The 18,126-nt window shown below is 36.4% G+C and overlaps 2 protein-coding genes across 13 annotated transcripts; one reads left to right on the forward strand and one right to left on the reverse strand.

The window, feature by feature from the left end:
- Positions 1-261: 261 nt before the first annotated feature.
- On the reverse strand, positions 262-16,609 carry LOC124110736. 12 transcript variants are annotated; one of them, XR_007217998.1, is made up of 8 exons: positions 11,452-11,589; positions 9,332-10,219; positions 8,909-8,957; positions 6,746-8,494; positions 6,064-6,241; positions 5,554-5,665; positions 600-664; positions 262-363 (listed from the first exon to the last, which is right to left on the reverse strand). XR_007217998.1 is itself a non-coding variant. In XM_048381206.1 (6 exons), the coding sequence occupies exons 1-5, from the start codon at positions 9,488-9,490 to the stop codon at positions 5,596-5,598; spliced, it is 708 nt and encodes a 235-aa protein (XP_048237163.1). In that variant the 3' UTR covers positions 381-664; positions 5,559-5,595. The 12 variants fall into 12 exon arrangements, 3 of the variants coding, with proteins under 3 accessions (XP_048237163.1, XP_046326060.1, XP_046326061.1); XR_007217996.1 differs by having other exon boundaries at positions 263-363; positions 5,559-5,665; XR_007217991.1 differs by lacking the exon at positions 262-363 and adding an exon at positions 16,421-16,609 and having other exon boundaries at positions 381-664; positions 5,559-5,665; positions 11,452-11,783.
- On the forward strand, positions 10,213-14,282 carry LOC124127582 (ubiquitin-like-specific protease 1). The gene is made up of 7 exons (XM_048381208.1): positions 10,213-10,394; positions 10,626-10,679; positions 10,906-11,057; positions 11,462-11,593; positions 11,837-11,988; positions 12,495-12,609; positions 13,155-14,282. The coding sequence occupies exons 1-7, from the start codon at positions 10,385-10,387 to the stop codon at positions 13,434-13,436; spliced, it is 897 nt and encodes a 298-aa protein (XP_048237165.1). The 5' UTR covers positions 10,213-10,384; the 3' UTR covers positions 13,437-14,282.
- Positions 16,610-18,126: the final 1,517 nt, after the last annotated feature.

The raw sequence follows: 18,126 nt of genomic DNA on the forward strand, positions 1-18,126 counted from the left end.
TTATTGCACTAATATAGCGACGTGCATGTACATGTGTGTTTGTGTGGCTGCTTGTACTAGTCCGGACTGATGCCGATTTATAGTACTAGCTCACTGAGATACCATGCCGCAGTTTAACATGAATACCCCACTCAGACACAGTATGCTGACTCCCAGCTGACCAGTCCTTGTTTTAGCCCCTTAATGCTGAGCGCAAGACAGGGTAACAACAAGTACCATCTTTTAACATCTTTTGGTATAAAGCGGTCGATGATCAAACCCCGTACCTTCTGCTCTCCAGGCAGACGCTCTACCACTAGACCACAGAGGCGGTCGCATATGTCCAGTGTGTAACATTACACCATGCAGTCCCAGTCAAGAGAACTAAAATATAAAACAACTTTAAATTGGTTGATGGCTTTTATTTATTAAAAAAGCATTCACAATTATTGCAATCTTCCATCAAGAGCCCAGTAGCACCTGAAAATAACATGAACCACTTCAGTTGCAATGAAATCAATTTTACTTTCTGCTTAAATTCTTGCTTGTTATTCAATACAGCTAGTTGCAGGTGGCCATGTTTAGGTCATGCTGATTTCTCAACTTCACCAAACACATACTTCTTCCTGCTCATGGTTGACAGTCTTCATTGGACAGATCATCTTTCACTGCAGTAAATCGTCATCTGCAATGAACACATGTGAAAAAATAGTAATACAAAGTCAATACCTGTCTGGAGTTTATAATGCCATTTACAGTACATGTTTCTTTTCTTTTCTTTTTTTGTTGTATCTGCATAAGGCACCAGTCATCATACTTGTTAGTTAATGCAGAACAGGTTTTGGTGTTATCTATTGCACTTTCATATCAACACAAGTTATAATGGTAGCCTAAACATGTTAATAGAGAATCACCAATTTCTATTTAGTTGACTATCTATTATCAGTGATGACAGAAACAAGCAATATCTTGACAGTATTTGACAATTCATCTCAAGTGTATAAGGGGCATAATCTATGGCTCTACAAAATCTTTGTGTATCGTCATAGTATTCTTATCATTGAAGAACTACAATATATTGAACCTACACAATCGTAGTTATTGTCTCTCTCGATAGAGGAAATTGTTTCTGTGAGGCCACAGGTTGTTCATTATGTAATTTCGAGTGTTGGAATGGCATCATTATATACTTGTTAGAAGTGCTTCTCAATAAACAGTGATGTTGAATATATATAGTTGTTTGTTTTTATGTCCACGTTGGTATTTCTGCTATTCAAAATGTGAAGTGTCGCTGTCTTATTGTTTATGGTCATTTTCAGATATAAATGCAATGTTCTATTAATGTGAGCAAAGACCACTCACATTTTAGCATTTAAATTCACATTCGCATTAATTTCCATACATCCTCATCAGTATTAACTGATGTACCTAATCATCAAAATGTAATGGTGCTTATTCACAACTTTTGCAAAACATGATTTTTGGTCAGTTCCGTAAAACTAGATTTAATCTCATCTTCTGATATTTTCGCTTATGTAAGCTTATGTAAGCTTATGTATTGATCAAGTTGTCTCATTTTTGAAAGTTGACCTGTGTATGAAATATTTATTGATATTCACAGTTGTCACAAGATTGTCAGACCTTAGAATTATTTGCTTATGAAATGTGTAATGTTTTGACATTACATCATGTATTGTAGGACCCTCCTTGCAGAACCATCTAATACGCTTCCAAGACGATGGGAAAATAAAACATGGATCTCCGATAAATCTCAATGGAATCCCATTTGTTGTTGTTGGATCCCGGCTCATGGAATGCCATCAGGGTCCAAATCACAGACAAAACAAGCCCAGTGTAAGTTTTTTTTGTAGTCACCTGGAAACCCAACATCAGCACTTCCTTATACATGTCCCTGGAAGTTTTTATATCTAAATTGGTAGTTTAATTAAAAATAATAAACATAAGTAATTAAACATGCAAGATCCGAAAGTACAAGTAATTTTTCACTGCTCCATATTTCACAATTTTCAATAAAATTATTGTGCTGGTCCTGGTTTCTCACCCCCCCCACCCCCACCCCCCCACCCCCACCCCCACCCCCACCGAAGTTCCTACAAAAAGTGTTTACAATCACATATTACAAGTGTAACTTCTTGTATTTAGGACCACCATGAATATGACCACGGATATTCACAAAATATTCCGGCAAAGAAAATTACTGGAAGCAAAAAGAGAGGTTGTTCTGCTGCAATTTACCTTCGGGAGGTGATCACCTTTCCCGATTACAAGGTAATAAGTGGTTAAATGTGTTATAATGCTGAAAATCACAACCTGAAAACTACACTTTATACTGCATGGGCTAATGGACAGTCACCATATATGAACATAAATATTTAGGGCCATTTTTGTGACAGTGGATATCCTGGTATTTTATTTTAATACAAAAAACACCATAGAATCCGAAAGAAAAACTTGAAAAAAATCAACATAAGATGTGGACAAATAAACATGTTTACTCAGAATTCATATCGTAACCTGTTGTCACTCAAAATCCCAAACAATGCTTAAAGTAGTAAATACACAAAAATGTTGTTTGTGCAGCTAATGAGTGAATCTCATCACCACAAGCAACTGAAGTCCCAAGAGCTCAGAACTGTATTAGAATCACCTGTGTATGATGATGTCAGAAGGGAAAAGCTAATTTATATTGACCTACCATCTGAGGACCTTCATTCCAACCATATCATGGGACAGGTAATACATACAAAAAATGAATCATACCTCACCCGTTGTTATCCTCTGTGTGACAACACATGGGGCATGAATACACACCAGTACTACATATAAGTGATGAATCATACCCCACCTGTTGTTATCTCAGGAATGACAACACATGGGGTATGAATACACACCAGTACTACATATAAGAGATGAATCATACCCCACCTGTTGTTATCCCCTATATGACAACACATGGGGTATGAATACACACCAGTACTACATATAAGAGATGAATCATACCACACCTGTTGTTATCCCCTATATGACAACACATGGGGTATGAATACACACCAGTACTACATATAAGAGATGAATCATACCACACCTGTTGTTATCCCCTATATGACAACACATGGGGCATGAATACACACCAGTACTATATATAAGTGATGAATCATACCACACCTGTTGTTATCTCAGGAATGACAACACATGGGGTATGAATACACACCAGTACTACATATAAGTGATGAATCATACCCCACCTGTTGTTATCCCCTATATGACAACACATGGGGTATGAATACACACCAGTACTACATATAAGTGATGAATCATACCTCACCTGTTGTTATCCCCTATATGACAACACATGGGGTATGAATACACACCAGTACTACATATAAGTGATGAATCATACCTCACCCGTTGTTATCCCCTATATGACAACACATGGGGTATGAATACACACCAGTACTACATATAAGTGATGAATCATACCTCACCTGTTGTTATCCCCTATATGACAACACATGGGGTATGAATACACACCAGTACTACATATAAGTGATGAATCATACCTCACCTGTTATCCCCTATATGACAACACATGGGGTATGAATACACACCAGTACTACATATAAGTGATGAATCATACCTCACCCGTTGTTATCCCCTATATGACAACACATGGGGTATGAATACACACCAGTACTACATATAAGTGATGAATCATACCACACCTGTTGTTATCCTCTGTATGACAACACATGGGGTATGAATACACACCAGTACTACATATAAGTGATGAATCATACCACACCTGTTGTTATCTCAGGAATGACAACACATGGGGTATGAATACACACCAGTACTACATATAAGTGATGAATCATACCACACCTGTTGTTATCCCCTATATGACAACACATGGGGTATGAATACACACCAGTACTATATATAAGTGATGAATCATACCACACCTGTTATCTCAGGAATGACAACACATGGGGTATGAATACACACCAGTACTACATATAAGAGATGAATCATACCACACCTGTTGTTATCCCCTATATGACAACACATGGGGTATGAATACACACCAGTACTATATATAAGTGATGAATCATACCCCACCTGTTGTTATCTCAGGAATGACAACACATGGGGTATGAATACACACCAGTACTACATATAAGAGATGAATCATACCTCACCTGTTGTTATCCCCTATATGACAACACATGGGGTATGAATACACACCAGTACTACATATAAGTGATGAATCATACCCCACCTGTTGTTATCTCAGGAATGACAACACATGGGGTATGAATACACACCAGTACTACATATAAGAGATGAATCATACCACACCTGTTGTTATCCCCTATATGACAACACATGGGGCATGAATACACACCAGTACTATATATAAGTGATGAATCATACCACACCTGTTGTTATCTCAGGAATGACAACACATGGGGTATGAATACACACCAGTACTACATATAAGTGATGAATCATACCACACCTGTTGTTATCCCCTATATGACAACACATGGGGTATGAATACACACCAGTACTACATATAAGTGATGAATCATACCACACCTGTTGTTATCCTCTGTATGACAACACATGGGGTATGAATACACACCAGTACTACATATAAGTGATGAATCATACCTCACCTGTTGTTATCCCTATATGACAACACATGGGGTATGAATACACACCAGTACTACATATAAGTGATGAATCATACCTCACCCGTTGTTATCCCCTATATGACAACACATGGGGTATGAATACACACCAGTACTACATATAAGTGATGAATCATACCACACCTGTTGTTATCCTCTGTATGACAACACATGGGGTATGAATACACACCAGTACTATATATAAGTGATGAATCATCCCACACCTGTTGTTATCTCAGGAATGACAACACATGGGGTATGAATACACACCAGTACTACATATAAGTGATGAATCATACCCCACCTGTTGTTATCCCCTATATGACAACACATGGGGTATGAATACACACCAGTACTACATATAAGTGATGAATCATACCCCACCTGTTGTTATCTCAGGAATGACAACACATGGGGTATGAATACACACCAGTACTACATATAAGAGATGAATCATACCACACCTGTTGTTATCCCCTATATGACAACACATGGGGCATGAATACACACCAGTACTATATATAAGTGATGAATCATACCACACCTGTTGTTATCTCAGGAATGACAACACATGGGGTATGAATACACACCAGTACTACATATAAGTGATGAATCATACCCCACCTGTTGTTATCCCCTATATGACAACACATGGGGTATGAATACACACCAGTACTACATATAAGTGATGAATCATACCCCACCTGTTGTTATCCTCTGTATGACAACACATGGGGTATGAATACACACCAGTACTACATATAAGTGATGAATCATACCTCACCTGTTGTTATCCCCTATATGACAACACATGGGGTATGAATATACACCAGTACTACATATAAGTGATGAATCATACCTCACCTGTTATCCCCTGTATGACATAGGAATTGAATTCACTTCAGTTATAACTGTAATTTTGATTCTTTTTCAGGCTGCAGATTTGAAAGCTCCGATTGACCCCCGCCTCACTGATAACATCAAACAAAGGGTCCATGATGGCATTTTTAATGTCAATGAAATGAAGCGACATTCACAAATATTTGTTGAAAGTCTCTTTGCAGGAAAGACCATGCCAAAGAGATTTAATAGAAGGTTTTTTCCCAGCAGGGAAGACTTCAGGAAGATTATATATAGAGAACGTAGAAAACTTCAGCAGGGCCTATTGGACCAAGAATTTCTCCAAAATAAAATCGAAAATTGGAAGAAAACCAGACCTTCCGACAGTTGGCATTTTAGACCTTCCACAACATCAAATGATGAAGGTAGACATTCATGTAACAGTTTGCTCCTTGTTTACCAATCGGATTGGCAACAAAAGCTGCTGAATAGATATGGACAAGAGATTGTCTTTTTGGATGCTACTTACAGAACAACGAGGTATGCTCTGCCACTGTTCTTCTTATGCGTAAGAACTAACCAAGGATATGCCGTTGTTGCGACTTTTGTTGTTGAGCATGAGGATTCTTTCTCAGTCGGGGAGGCACTTGGAGTCATCAAGGGGAATAATTCATCGTGGCAACCTAAAAGCTTCATGATAGATGCTTCTGAGATTGAAGCAAATGCAATAGCAAACACATTTCAAGGTCAGTGTATGTTAAAGTTACACAGATTATAAAGTTTGTTTGTTGTTTTACGCCACACTCAGCAATATTCCAGCTTTATGACGGCGGTCTGTAAATAATCAAGTCTGGACAAGACAATCCAGTCATTGACATACGTATCGATCCACGCAGTTAGGATACGATGACAAGAATCAACCAAGCAAGACTGACCACCCAATCTGATTAGTACAAGAATAGTCGCCTATTAGGCAAGCATGGGTTGCTGAATACCTATTCTCTTCACAGGTCCGGATTATAAAGAGTAAAGTATGAAAGTACTGTAATTTATGTTGAGAAAGTATGCATGTGTTACAGTTGGTTCTTACAAACATATCATTGTGAATATACTTGTACGTTATTGATATGGCAAGTCTAACGATATTCATTGTAATATATTTCACAATTTTTTCACACCCACCCCCTCCCAAAAAGCCACAAAATCCTTACCCTTTATCTTGCAGATGCCGACATTTTTATTTGTGACTTCCACAGGAAACAGGCTTGGCAGCGTTGGACATCTGCTGTTAAGAATGGAGTGGCTGAACACCAGGAAGAAATATTGAGATTGCTGAATGTAAGTTTGACAGTTATCTGTCCGTCCATTCCACAAATCAGCAGGGGATGTGTTGCAGCCATGAGATAGTGGTAACCACAGGCTCTGGGTTGTGAGTTTATTCCATAGTAGTGGAAGAAGACAGTCTGTAAGAACAATAATTAGACAAAATACATTACATAAAGTCACACCTGGTGAACATGTTATCATAATGAACAAAGTACAGTAATAAATGGTATAACCTCATATAGAGATTACACAACATTATACGTTATTGAACTCTCTTAGGTACATTATCAATATCTGGCAATATCAACTGATCAACATTTCTGAACCTTTGTCAGGGATTTAAGAAAGGTTGAATATGATTTGTATTTGATTAAATTATTTATCCACAGCGTGTTGCAGAATCGTTAACAACTGAGGAATTTGAGACAAACAAAGAGGTGCTGAGGCAAAGCTCAATTTGGAGCAACTTGAGGTTCAGAAATTACATCATCAATCATTGGCTGGCAGAGGACAAATATAAGGTTGGTAACCACATGTATAGTTGTCATCATCAATCATTGGCTGGCAGAGGACAAATATAAGGTTGGTAACTACATGTATAGTTGTCATCATCAATCATTGGCTGGCAGAGGACAAATATAAGCTTGGTAACTACATGTATAGTTGTCATCATCAATCATTGGCTGGCAGAGGACAAATATAAGGTTGGTAACTACATGTATAGTTATCATCAATCATGGATAAATAATTACCATTCATATATGAGGAATGGTACATTATTATTTTTTTCTTTACCAAACGATACACAGGGGGTAATGTATCAGTTATGGTCTACCTTGCATGACATTTAAAATGTTTCGATTACACGGGAAGTGAATTAGCAAAGTGTATGAACTAATTGTAGATTAATCCATTTCCAATGTTTCTAGTATATTTGGCAGTAACATGACTGAAGTAATTTTGATGCATTATGTACCATTTGTTACTTAACTTAACCGTAGTATCTGACATAGCATCAAACTGCCCTCTTACAAGTTTGAGTTTGTATGTTAAGAGATATATTTCACACAGAAATGTTTCAAACATTCCAAAATATGTTGACTTTCCATCTTTTCAGAAATGGGTATGGGCCTTCAGGAACAGCTTGTTGTCATTTGTTGTAAACACAAACAATGGTGTAGAAGCTCAAAATAAGCTGTTTAAATATGAATACTTGGCCCCATTTAGAGTGAAAGCTCTAAGTGGTCTGATGTCTACCTTGGTTGACAACTTCTTTGAAGATGCTCATCGAAAGTAAGTCCAAAAGAATGTGTTAAAATTCTTCCATAAAATATGAATATATACCCACACAGAGATCATAGCTTCTTTTTGTTTGATAAATAGGTCTTGTATGTGTAAGTCTGCATTATCTGTTTTTACACATATTTTTACTCTTAAAAAATACATAATATTGAAAAACTATCATTTATACTTATCCTGACTCATACAAATGAGTACCCTCCTGGCCTTCCCCTCTTTCCACTGATGTGTTCCGACCATTAAGTAGGAAATAAGAGAGAGTGATGAGTTAATGGGCTTGATCACATGAGCTGTTTTCTCTGTTCTTTGGGAACAGCACAGGACGTTTCCACTACCTATTCGGAAGAGAGAGATAAGCAATAAGTATGAGTCAGGATAAGATAAAATTATATTTTTTTGAAAAAAATAAAAAGTTAACAAAAACTATTTAAATTGCAGTAACTTGAGTAATGGTGAGTATGGTTAATTAGTCTATGCACTACTTCTCATTCCCTTATGCTTTGTACCCTGTCCCATACCTTTAACATGCATGTCCTTTGTGTGTATAGGGAAGAAGTTTCCATTACTAGCTTTGAAATGATATGTTATTCCTTTAAATACCATTAGTTGTTTCAGAAACAATACATGTCGCTAAACATAATAAATATACTACTAATCTGAAACTGTCTTGAATACATTAGATAAAAACATTTTAATCCTACATAAAAACTAATGCAACTATATTATTATAATGATGTACTAGATGTTACCGTGTCTCTTCTCAAGCCACCTTGCACCTTCTTTCACTCTTGCTGCACCCTGCTTAACGAAACTTATTACTTATAAACTGGTTCTGGTGTTTGTCTTAGTATTAGAAAGTCATTGTAACATACTTAGAACTGTACATTTCAATATAATGTGTTCATCCTTTCATGATGAGTAGATTTTCATTTGTCAGTAATGTCATTACTTTTATTACATAGAATAATTTAGGTCAATGAAAAGTAGATGTTTAATGCCATAGTGGGTAATAGTCCAGCTTTATCAAACATCTGTCACTAATTAATGTGGGCAGTGTGTTTTATAGCGAGAACAGATTGTTCCCACTTTGGGGAGACAATGATACAGTCAAGTGCTGACTCTTATGGCAAATTTTGCAATACTAGGAACATGAAACCCATATTTGTACTTACTAATTGCATTTGTAGGTACCTGGATGCCAATGTGACCATGTCAGCGGGATGGAGGGAGGGGATGGAGAACATTCCCGTGGACTTCCACCATCGCCCAGCTCCATTCATAAAACACATGAGGGTGCTCGAGCAGAAATCTGCTGCCATCACTGTAAACATGGTGACGGAGGTGGAAGGAGGCCTGTATGAGGTTAAATCAGAAGACACTAAACACACTTATAGTGTCTTCTTGGGTAGTGAGGAAACCAAATCCATTCCATCATGCACTTGTCGGCAATTCTGTAAGGTCCATTTACCTTGCAAACACTTTGCAGCTGTGTTCCGGCATGTGCCTGGTGTGAGTTGGACTTCACTGCCCAACTTCTACAGGTCTCATCCAATCATCACTGTTGACGATGATTGTGTGACCCTTCTTCCTCCACACACTAAAGCAGCTGAAGAAATTTCCCCATCCCAATCTGCCACCAACAATCATGATTGCCTTAAACAAGCTACCATGATAAATCCAGTGGAAGATTCATCACTGCACCTGGCAAGCAGTGCCAAGTCTGTGAGGGAGGTCATTGCTGCAATACAAGGTCTGACATACCTGGTAGATTCTGCAAAGGCTCTGCAGAAAGCCAAATCAGACTTACAGATGGTTGCAAATGAACTCATGGTTCATGCTCCTAAAACGGATGGTATATTATTGTGTGATCCTCCACAAAAGTGTACCAAGAGGTTCAGAGAATTACCAGCCAGAAAAAGGAGGAAGCAGTCTAGTTCAGGTGTGTAGTAGCTTACAGAGCATGTCACACAAAGCTCTTTGACTCAGTGGTCAGTCGACGGTTGATATTCTTCCGCATCCCCTCAATCTTTAGTGGATCCCTGGCATTGTGCCAGTAGCGCCTGTTAACAAAATTAGTAAGACATCATACATTTTTTCAATAAATTAACTTATCTAATCCTTCACACATACTTTCACTCTTGCATGACATGACGGACATCTTTGAAAAGGAAAAATGATTCATTTTTACAGGATATAAAAAACAGAAGACAAGTCACTGCGAGGACATGGCACCTGGTAATAATTTCATCATGTTGGACACCCTATGCTGATAATCATTTAAAAATAAAAAAATACACACTGCATGTCATTGTCATTAATGTTAATTCATGCCACATAAATATTTAAACTACTCACATAACCATGGTCACAAGGGTTAATGATGCATACTTCGAAACAACTGACCTTGAACTTTAGCTTTTTCTTCAATAATTATTTGGTAACTCATTATCATATTTATTTTATCAGTTTCAACCTCTTCACTGTCAGTGGTGACCGTTGCTCAAATAGGTGTTGAAAAAGGTAAGAGGATACAATGGTATTACTGTATATACTAAATGTAATGAATTACGCAACAAATAATGACTGAATGCCTTGAAATGGTTCAGTTATCATGAAATTATAAAGAACTAATGTAAAGCACTTGAAAATGTGAACTCAATGTTTGTGATCATGTTTGAGGAAAAAGATGTTGACTTCATTGATTTGTTAATATTATAACCTAAACCTTTTCTTTTTCATGGTTCAGGGGCATCAGAGTTCTTAGACATGATTCAAGTGGGAGCACCTGCTCAGGCAATAACCTTGACCCAGAAAGGCCTGCGCTATTATGTGCATGGGGAGGTTTTAGAAGACAGAGATTTTCAAACATTGCAAAACAACAACTGGTTCAATGACAAGGTAATGTACACATTTTGTTTTATGACATCCCTTCCTGAATTGGTTTATAGACCGTTACATATACAATGCAGTTTAACAGGCGAGAATAATGTGGGTAATACTGATTAGTGGACTACATTCATAAACAATATTATCCCATGTAATTTGGATATATTCATATTTTTTTATGCATAAGAGTTATGATAATATTGTACATTCTACAATAAGTTGTATATTCATAATATTTATCCTATCTCACTCTATACATTTCATCCTTCTTTCTGGATTCTGGCGCTGATAGGATAAGTTTAAATTTTTTTGGTTTATTAATGATTCGATGTACTACGCACCAAACATTCATGACATCAGCTCACATTACCTACAACACTAAAATAAATACTAATAATACACTTACATGGTTATAGGTTATAAATGCATTCCTGAAGAAAATCATGGAGGATGAAAACAGAAAATCCATGGAACATGTCTTTGTCATCCCATCGTACCTGGCAGTGCTCTGGGAAAATGATCAGTATGGAACATGGATGTACAAGAAGGTATGGAATTTGTTATATGTGAGCTAATATTTTAATTTTAATATTGAGCATATAGGCATATTCTCATTCAAGTAGTTGTCTCTGTTTTTCTTTGCTCTTGATAATGCTTAGCCCAAAAGGTCCAATGGCATGTGGAACTTCTGTCAATCTGTATCCTGTCATCTGTTAACCAATACTTTCCCCTCTTTTGCTGAAATGAGAAAGAAGATTATATGTTACTAATGGTATGTCATATGTTTGCAGGTGAAACTCTCCTTGTACAAGTGGATTTTTATGCCTGTTAATGTCAACCGCAACCACTGGGTCCTGCTTGTTGCAGATGTTTACAAGAGGACAGTCTCCATACTGGATTCATTGCCAACACCAGGAAGCAGTACACTCATAGAGAAGTGGAAGTTAGTATATGAATAACAGTCCAACTAAAAGGCACTTTTAAAAGTAAAAAATAAACACAAAAACACATACAACTGCTTGGGCTTTGAACAGGGTGACGGGTAATCAGGTAAACGAGCATATTTCAGGTACATATGGCCAAGTACCCGATTGAGGGAAATAATTCATATCTTCATTTCTATACAATATGTGTTGCACTTACAGCAATGGACAAGAAACAGTATTGCCTGGATGTAATTTGACATAGATGTTGCTTAGAAGGAATGACAAATTACTTGTTAGTTGTGTGGCATGATTCGGGTCAGGTATGACACACATTTACTTGAGTACAGTAATTTCTATTGTAAGACCAAGAGGTCATCATACATAGACAATGATTGTTAATATTGCTTGTTCTTCAAACAAACAAACCAACAATAACCAATTATTTCATTATTTCCCCAATCATACATAAAATACATTATATGAATTTAGGAATATGTATGCTTCATATTAATATTTACTGCAGAAAGTACATGAAGTTGAGAGCATCTGTTGCTGGGGAACTTCCAGACTGGGAGGAAGGGGATCTTGTGTCTTCCAAACAGTGTGACGGAAGCAGCTGTGGCCCATTTGTACTGATGGTATGTTCCAATAATAATGACTAGCTATATTGATTCCATGTCAAAGGTAATGGGATTTGGGGATTAATTTGTTTCCACCCAAAAAAAGAGAGCAAACTATGGACATGTTAGAGACATAATTGTTTCCAAAACTATTTCTGAATCATATCTCACAATATTTGTTACCGATATATTCGATTTAGGTGCTAACATTATAACATTTGTGTAATGATTCACAGTTCATACATTCTCTCACTTCGGTACAAGGTTTCAATAGTCATAAACATCATCACTGTTATATTAGGTTTCATTATTCATACATTTCATAACCTTAGTGTAGTTGACCTGTTCACCTGCATTTTTAATTTTGTTTCATTTCCCCCAAATGAGAATTAAGGACATTTTCAGTCTAAATCAAAGTTGTTGCCATGGACAGACACACATGCATGCCAATACCTCCTGAACACTGCTGAAAACGTGTTGAGGGGGATTAACCTCTCTCCAGTTTCCATCTTTAATACTTCATAAAATAACATGGTAATCAACGGCATTTATTTTTTCCCCAGAATGCCCTTGCCATAGTGAACAACATCCCAATACAAGAGCTGAATACAGACATGGCAACATACATGAGACAGTATGTCTCATCTTCATTGCTGCAAGCAGCAAAACAGCCTCCTTCACAACGATCAACATGTGACATGTTAGGATGTTGTAGGCCAACAAGTGAAAAATGCTGGATTTGTTGTGATGTCTGCGGGAGATGGATGCACTTTTCATGCATCAATATCAATCAAAGCCCAGAGGGGGATTATGTATGTCCCATATGCATTGCGCAATATGAGTGACTGATACTTCTCTTCTGTGGCTGTATACAAAAATGTTCTGGGTTGATACCTTGAGTATAACACCCATTCTCACGAAGAATGTACAATTACAGTTTGGAAACTTGAAAAATTAAAGTCTCAGCTTTCACCATGAAATGATATTTTATTCGTAGAACGAACATTAAAAAACAAGTATATAAAATTTTGGCACTCAAGCTTTGCCAATAACAAAGTTATTAACTCTTTATGCCACTAACCCATAAAGCAGGATGTAATCTACGTGACCACCATATGTCTATAAAATAATGTAAATGTTAAGTTATTGCAATTCTGTTTTCCTGTTTATCATGACTTTGTAGAAAACCATCACGTTATTAATTGTTCACAAGTAAGGTATGCCAATCTTGTTTAACAATGATGGAGCTGACCTTTAAACAATAAAGTGATTTTTAGACGGTTGTTTTCAACAAAACCTGTTAATGATTTCTACATACCCTAATATTCAGGAAAAGAAAGTCAACCTATGATCGTATGTATCTATACGTTCATCAACAAAGAATAACATGTCAGAAAATCTAAACAATAAAGTAATACATTTTTGCAAGATAACAAATACTTATTCAGTCACGTAGATTACATAATACTATACAAACAAACAAACAAATTTACAATGGAGCTTCCAGACTTGTAACAATGATTCAGGTATGTAATCATTTCTTCTTATTGTCTTCTTAAGAAACATAAAGAAGTTTTAAAGTGAAAACCTTTTAAAAAAACAAAATCTAATAATATCAAGGAAAATCTTCCTGATTTTTAATTTAAATTTAGGATATTCAATAAAATAAACTACATCGTGGTGTTTAAATAACATGGATATTTTTGTTCATACATTCTGGAAATACTTTGTACCTCGATAGTCAAACTAACGGTTACAGTTAAATACAACATCAGAAACTGCTCTGATATGATTATAGTAATCTACGTTACATAAATTGTAATCTACGTTACCTTCATGAATATTGTGATTTCAGCAAGACTAACAAGGATAGACTAAGTATTTACTCTTCAATGTAAACTGTCATCATTACATCTGGCACCTAGGGTGTGAAAATGTCCACCAACAAACACATAATGACACAGATCAGGTAACAAATATGTTCTTCACAGAAAATGTGTAAGCTACGTTACCACCAGTAATAAGCAGCAAACATTATAAAAAACTGTATATACTGAAACACTATTGGAAAATTATTTATCTGGAGAGAAAACTTCATCAACAAATCTATTGATTTCCTTTTAGATCATGTGAATTTTGATGTCAATGGCCTTCAAAACATTAGTATTGTTTATTCAAGCAACAAACATATCATCACTGCCATGCACTTATAACACTAAAAAACGTAAAAAAGGCAAGTGATTTATATTTCAATAATGCTTGATTTTATGTAAATTCTGACCTATTAATCTTTCAAAAGAAAAATATATACATATTCACACCTTTTTAATTCAGAAAATCTGTAAAAACGTACAGTTTTTTCCTGTCTTGAAATCACCTGTTTTGACTGGAAACATGTGGTAAACAAGGGGAACAACTGCTGATTGGTGGGAATTAGCACTGATGCCTTCTCAGTGTTGGCATAAAGTGTAGACTTAATGTTCCTGTAATTAACTCCCTTTTTTATTTCAAGATGTCACGTAGCTTACATCACGTAGCTTACATCACCTGGCTTACATCTCGATCTATAAAACACCCTCAACACACGTGGAATATATTTACAATCTTGTTTCTCACTTTGACAAGCAGACAGCACTAAGGCAACATGAGCATAATCCCTGTACCATAATCGGGAGACCATTTTTAATGTATCGACAGTAACGTAGCTTACAAGCTTAACTCAACTCTAAAAAATGGGGCTATTTTCGTGACATAAAGTGCTTATACATATAACCGGATGCCTGTCACCACTTTGGCTCACCAACGTGTGTATTCGTGATGTCTTATGAACAATTATATTGTTTTTATATCTCAAAATGACAGTTGCTGTTTCAAACAGAAATAAAGTAACGTAGCTTACCTGAAAACTGGCGACACGTTTTTAACAAGCATAACTTCGTCATTAAATAAGATAGCTCTGTGAAATTTGGCATTCTAGTGCAAGATATATCAGAGTTACTGAAAAACCAAGAATAACTTGCTTAAACATAAGGACATTTAACCAATCACAATCGTTTCATGATTGATATTAAAATCGACAATCACATTATACTAAAATGTTGCTATTATGACCGATGCTGCAAAAATATGGTTTGGAAAGCAACCAAAATGTCAGTGTAATATCTTTCCCAATACCATTCCCAACATTTGCTTTCTCTGTCAAGTTAATTTAATGCAAAATACACGGCTAGTGGCTAAGCGACAGGTTAAATTTGAAATTGTACATTCTTCGTGAGAATGGGTGATAAATGCATAATAATGTTTGAAAGTGGTCCATCCCCTGCTGACTTGTACTGTTGTTTCAGATGCCAGAATATAATCTACATTCCTTAACATATATCCAGATTAATTTTGGGTTGTATGTTGCAGCTACAAATGTGTAATGTTCATACAGTTCATTGTTTGCTAAAGTATGTGCTTTTATTTTTAAACTGTCTTAGTTTATAGTCAGAGCCATGGCTTTAGGAACAATTGGTGACACGCTGAAGCACCGACAAGTTCATGAGGTTCAGAAAACTACAATTAACAATATAGCTTTCTGTAAATTCAGAAACATTTGCCAATTTTCCTAGTATTTAACACATTCGAAATTGCATCCAAATGAAGCAATAAATACATTGACTACATTGAAATTATGCAAAATTACCAAGCACACATTTGCAAATATAATGTAACAGTTGTGTGAAATATCTAAGCAATTTTGCACTAAATTAATATTTTGGCATATATACAATTTCAAGGTGTTCAGAAATAAACATAAAACCTAACAATGAAAGGGAAAGGTACTCACATGTGTCTTTACATAGTTCAAATATAGCAGGCAGTAAGGTGAGAACCTGGCAGCATGGAGGTCCAATACACACTGATGAGCATGTGCTTCAAAATGCATGCGCTTTGAAGAGGTCGCGACATGACCTGTGAGCTTTGACATTGCACATGAAGGTTAAGGTCACGAGGTAGTGGAAAGTTACTGAGAACATGTAAACATTGTATACATATATCTTAGAATTGATACATATTATGTGGAAGTTGAACTTTAGAACATTAGTGTAATAATAAAGTGTCTTAATCATTGGACCACCATGGATAATAAGTTAAATGAATTGTAACAATTTTAACTTGTTTTCATGTCATTTCACTAACAGTTTATACTTTGAAACATTTGAAACATCTTGCATCTACAGTCTTAATATTATGCTTGACATGAAGAGTATTTGTTATGTTCCTGATAGCACCAGGGTTGTTGACTATTTAGTCTTGGGAGTAGAAATGCCCCTGTACAAAATCTTAGTGTGTTGAGCTGATTCCTATTGCATGGTGATCAGGTGTGATAATGCAATGTCATTGTTACAATAGATGAAATTGTAAAAATGTTTAAGTACATTTTTGAAAGTAAGTGCCTGACAATGGCCCAGGGCGGACTCAAAATTAGAAAAAGGGGGTTCTTATTAGAATGTTATTTTGGTGAAAAAAAGAGAGTTGAAAGATATATTTCGTGGTCTATGCTGACCATGCTGACACACGGAAATGTTCATATGCGACAGATACATTTTTCCAGAATTAAATTGCCCATAATTAATAATGCACATAACACACGAGTGCGTATCATACGCGAATAAATAAGTCTTGTGGACATTGATCAATCGGAAGGGGTGCTAACAGGTGGGGTATGATTCATCTCTTATAGGTAGTACTGGTGTGTATTCATGCCCCATGTGTTGTCATATAGGGGATAACAACAGGTGTGGTATGATTCATCACTTATATGTAGTACTGGTGTGTATTCATACCCCATGTGTTGTCATATAGGGGATAACAACAGGTGAGGTATGATTCATCACTTATATGTAGTACTGGTGTGTATTCATACCCCATGTGTTGTCATTCCTGAGATAACAACAGGTGGGGTATGATTCATCTCTTATATGTAGTACTGGTGTGTATTCATACCCCATGTGTTGTCATATAGGGGATAACAACAGGTGGGGTATGATTCATCTCTTATATGTAGTACTGGTGTGTATTCATACCCCATGTGTTGTCATTCCTGAGATAACAACAGGTGGGGTATGATTCATCTCTTATATGTAGTACTGGTGTGTATTCATACCCCATGTGTTGTCATTCCTGAGATAACAACAGGTGGGGTATGATTCATCTCTTATATGTAGTACTGGTGTGTATTCATACCCCATGTGTTGTCATATAGGGGATAACAACAGGTGGGGTATGATTCATCACTTATATGTAGTACTGGTGTGTATTCATACCCCATGTGTTGTCATTCCTGAGATAACAACAGGTGTGGTATGATTCTTCACTTATATGTAGTACTGGTGTGTATTCATTCCCCATGTGTTGTCATATAGGGGATAACAACAGGTGGGGTATGATTCATCACTTATATGTAGTACTGGTGTGTATTCATACCCCATGTGTTGTCATATAGGGGATAACAACAGGTGGGGTATGATTCATCACTTATATGTAGTACTG

This window comes from Haliotis rufescens, unplaced genomic scaffold, assembly GCF_023055435.1.
Source record: "Haliotis rufescens isolate VD_foot unplaced genomic scaffold, xgHalRufe1.0.p SCAF_37, whole genome shotgun sequence".
Classification (NCBI taxonomy): Eukaryota; Metazoa; Mollusca; class Gastropoda; order Lepetellida; family Haliotidae; genus Haliotis; species Haliotis rufescens.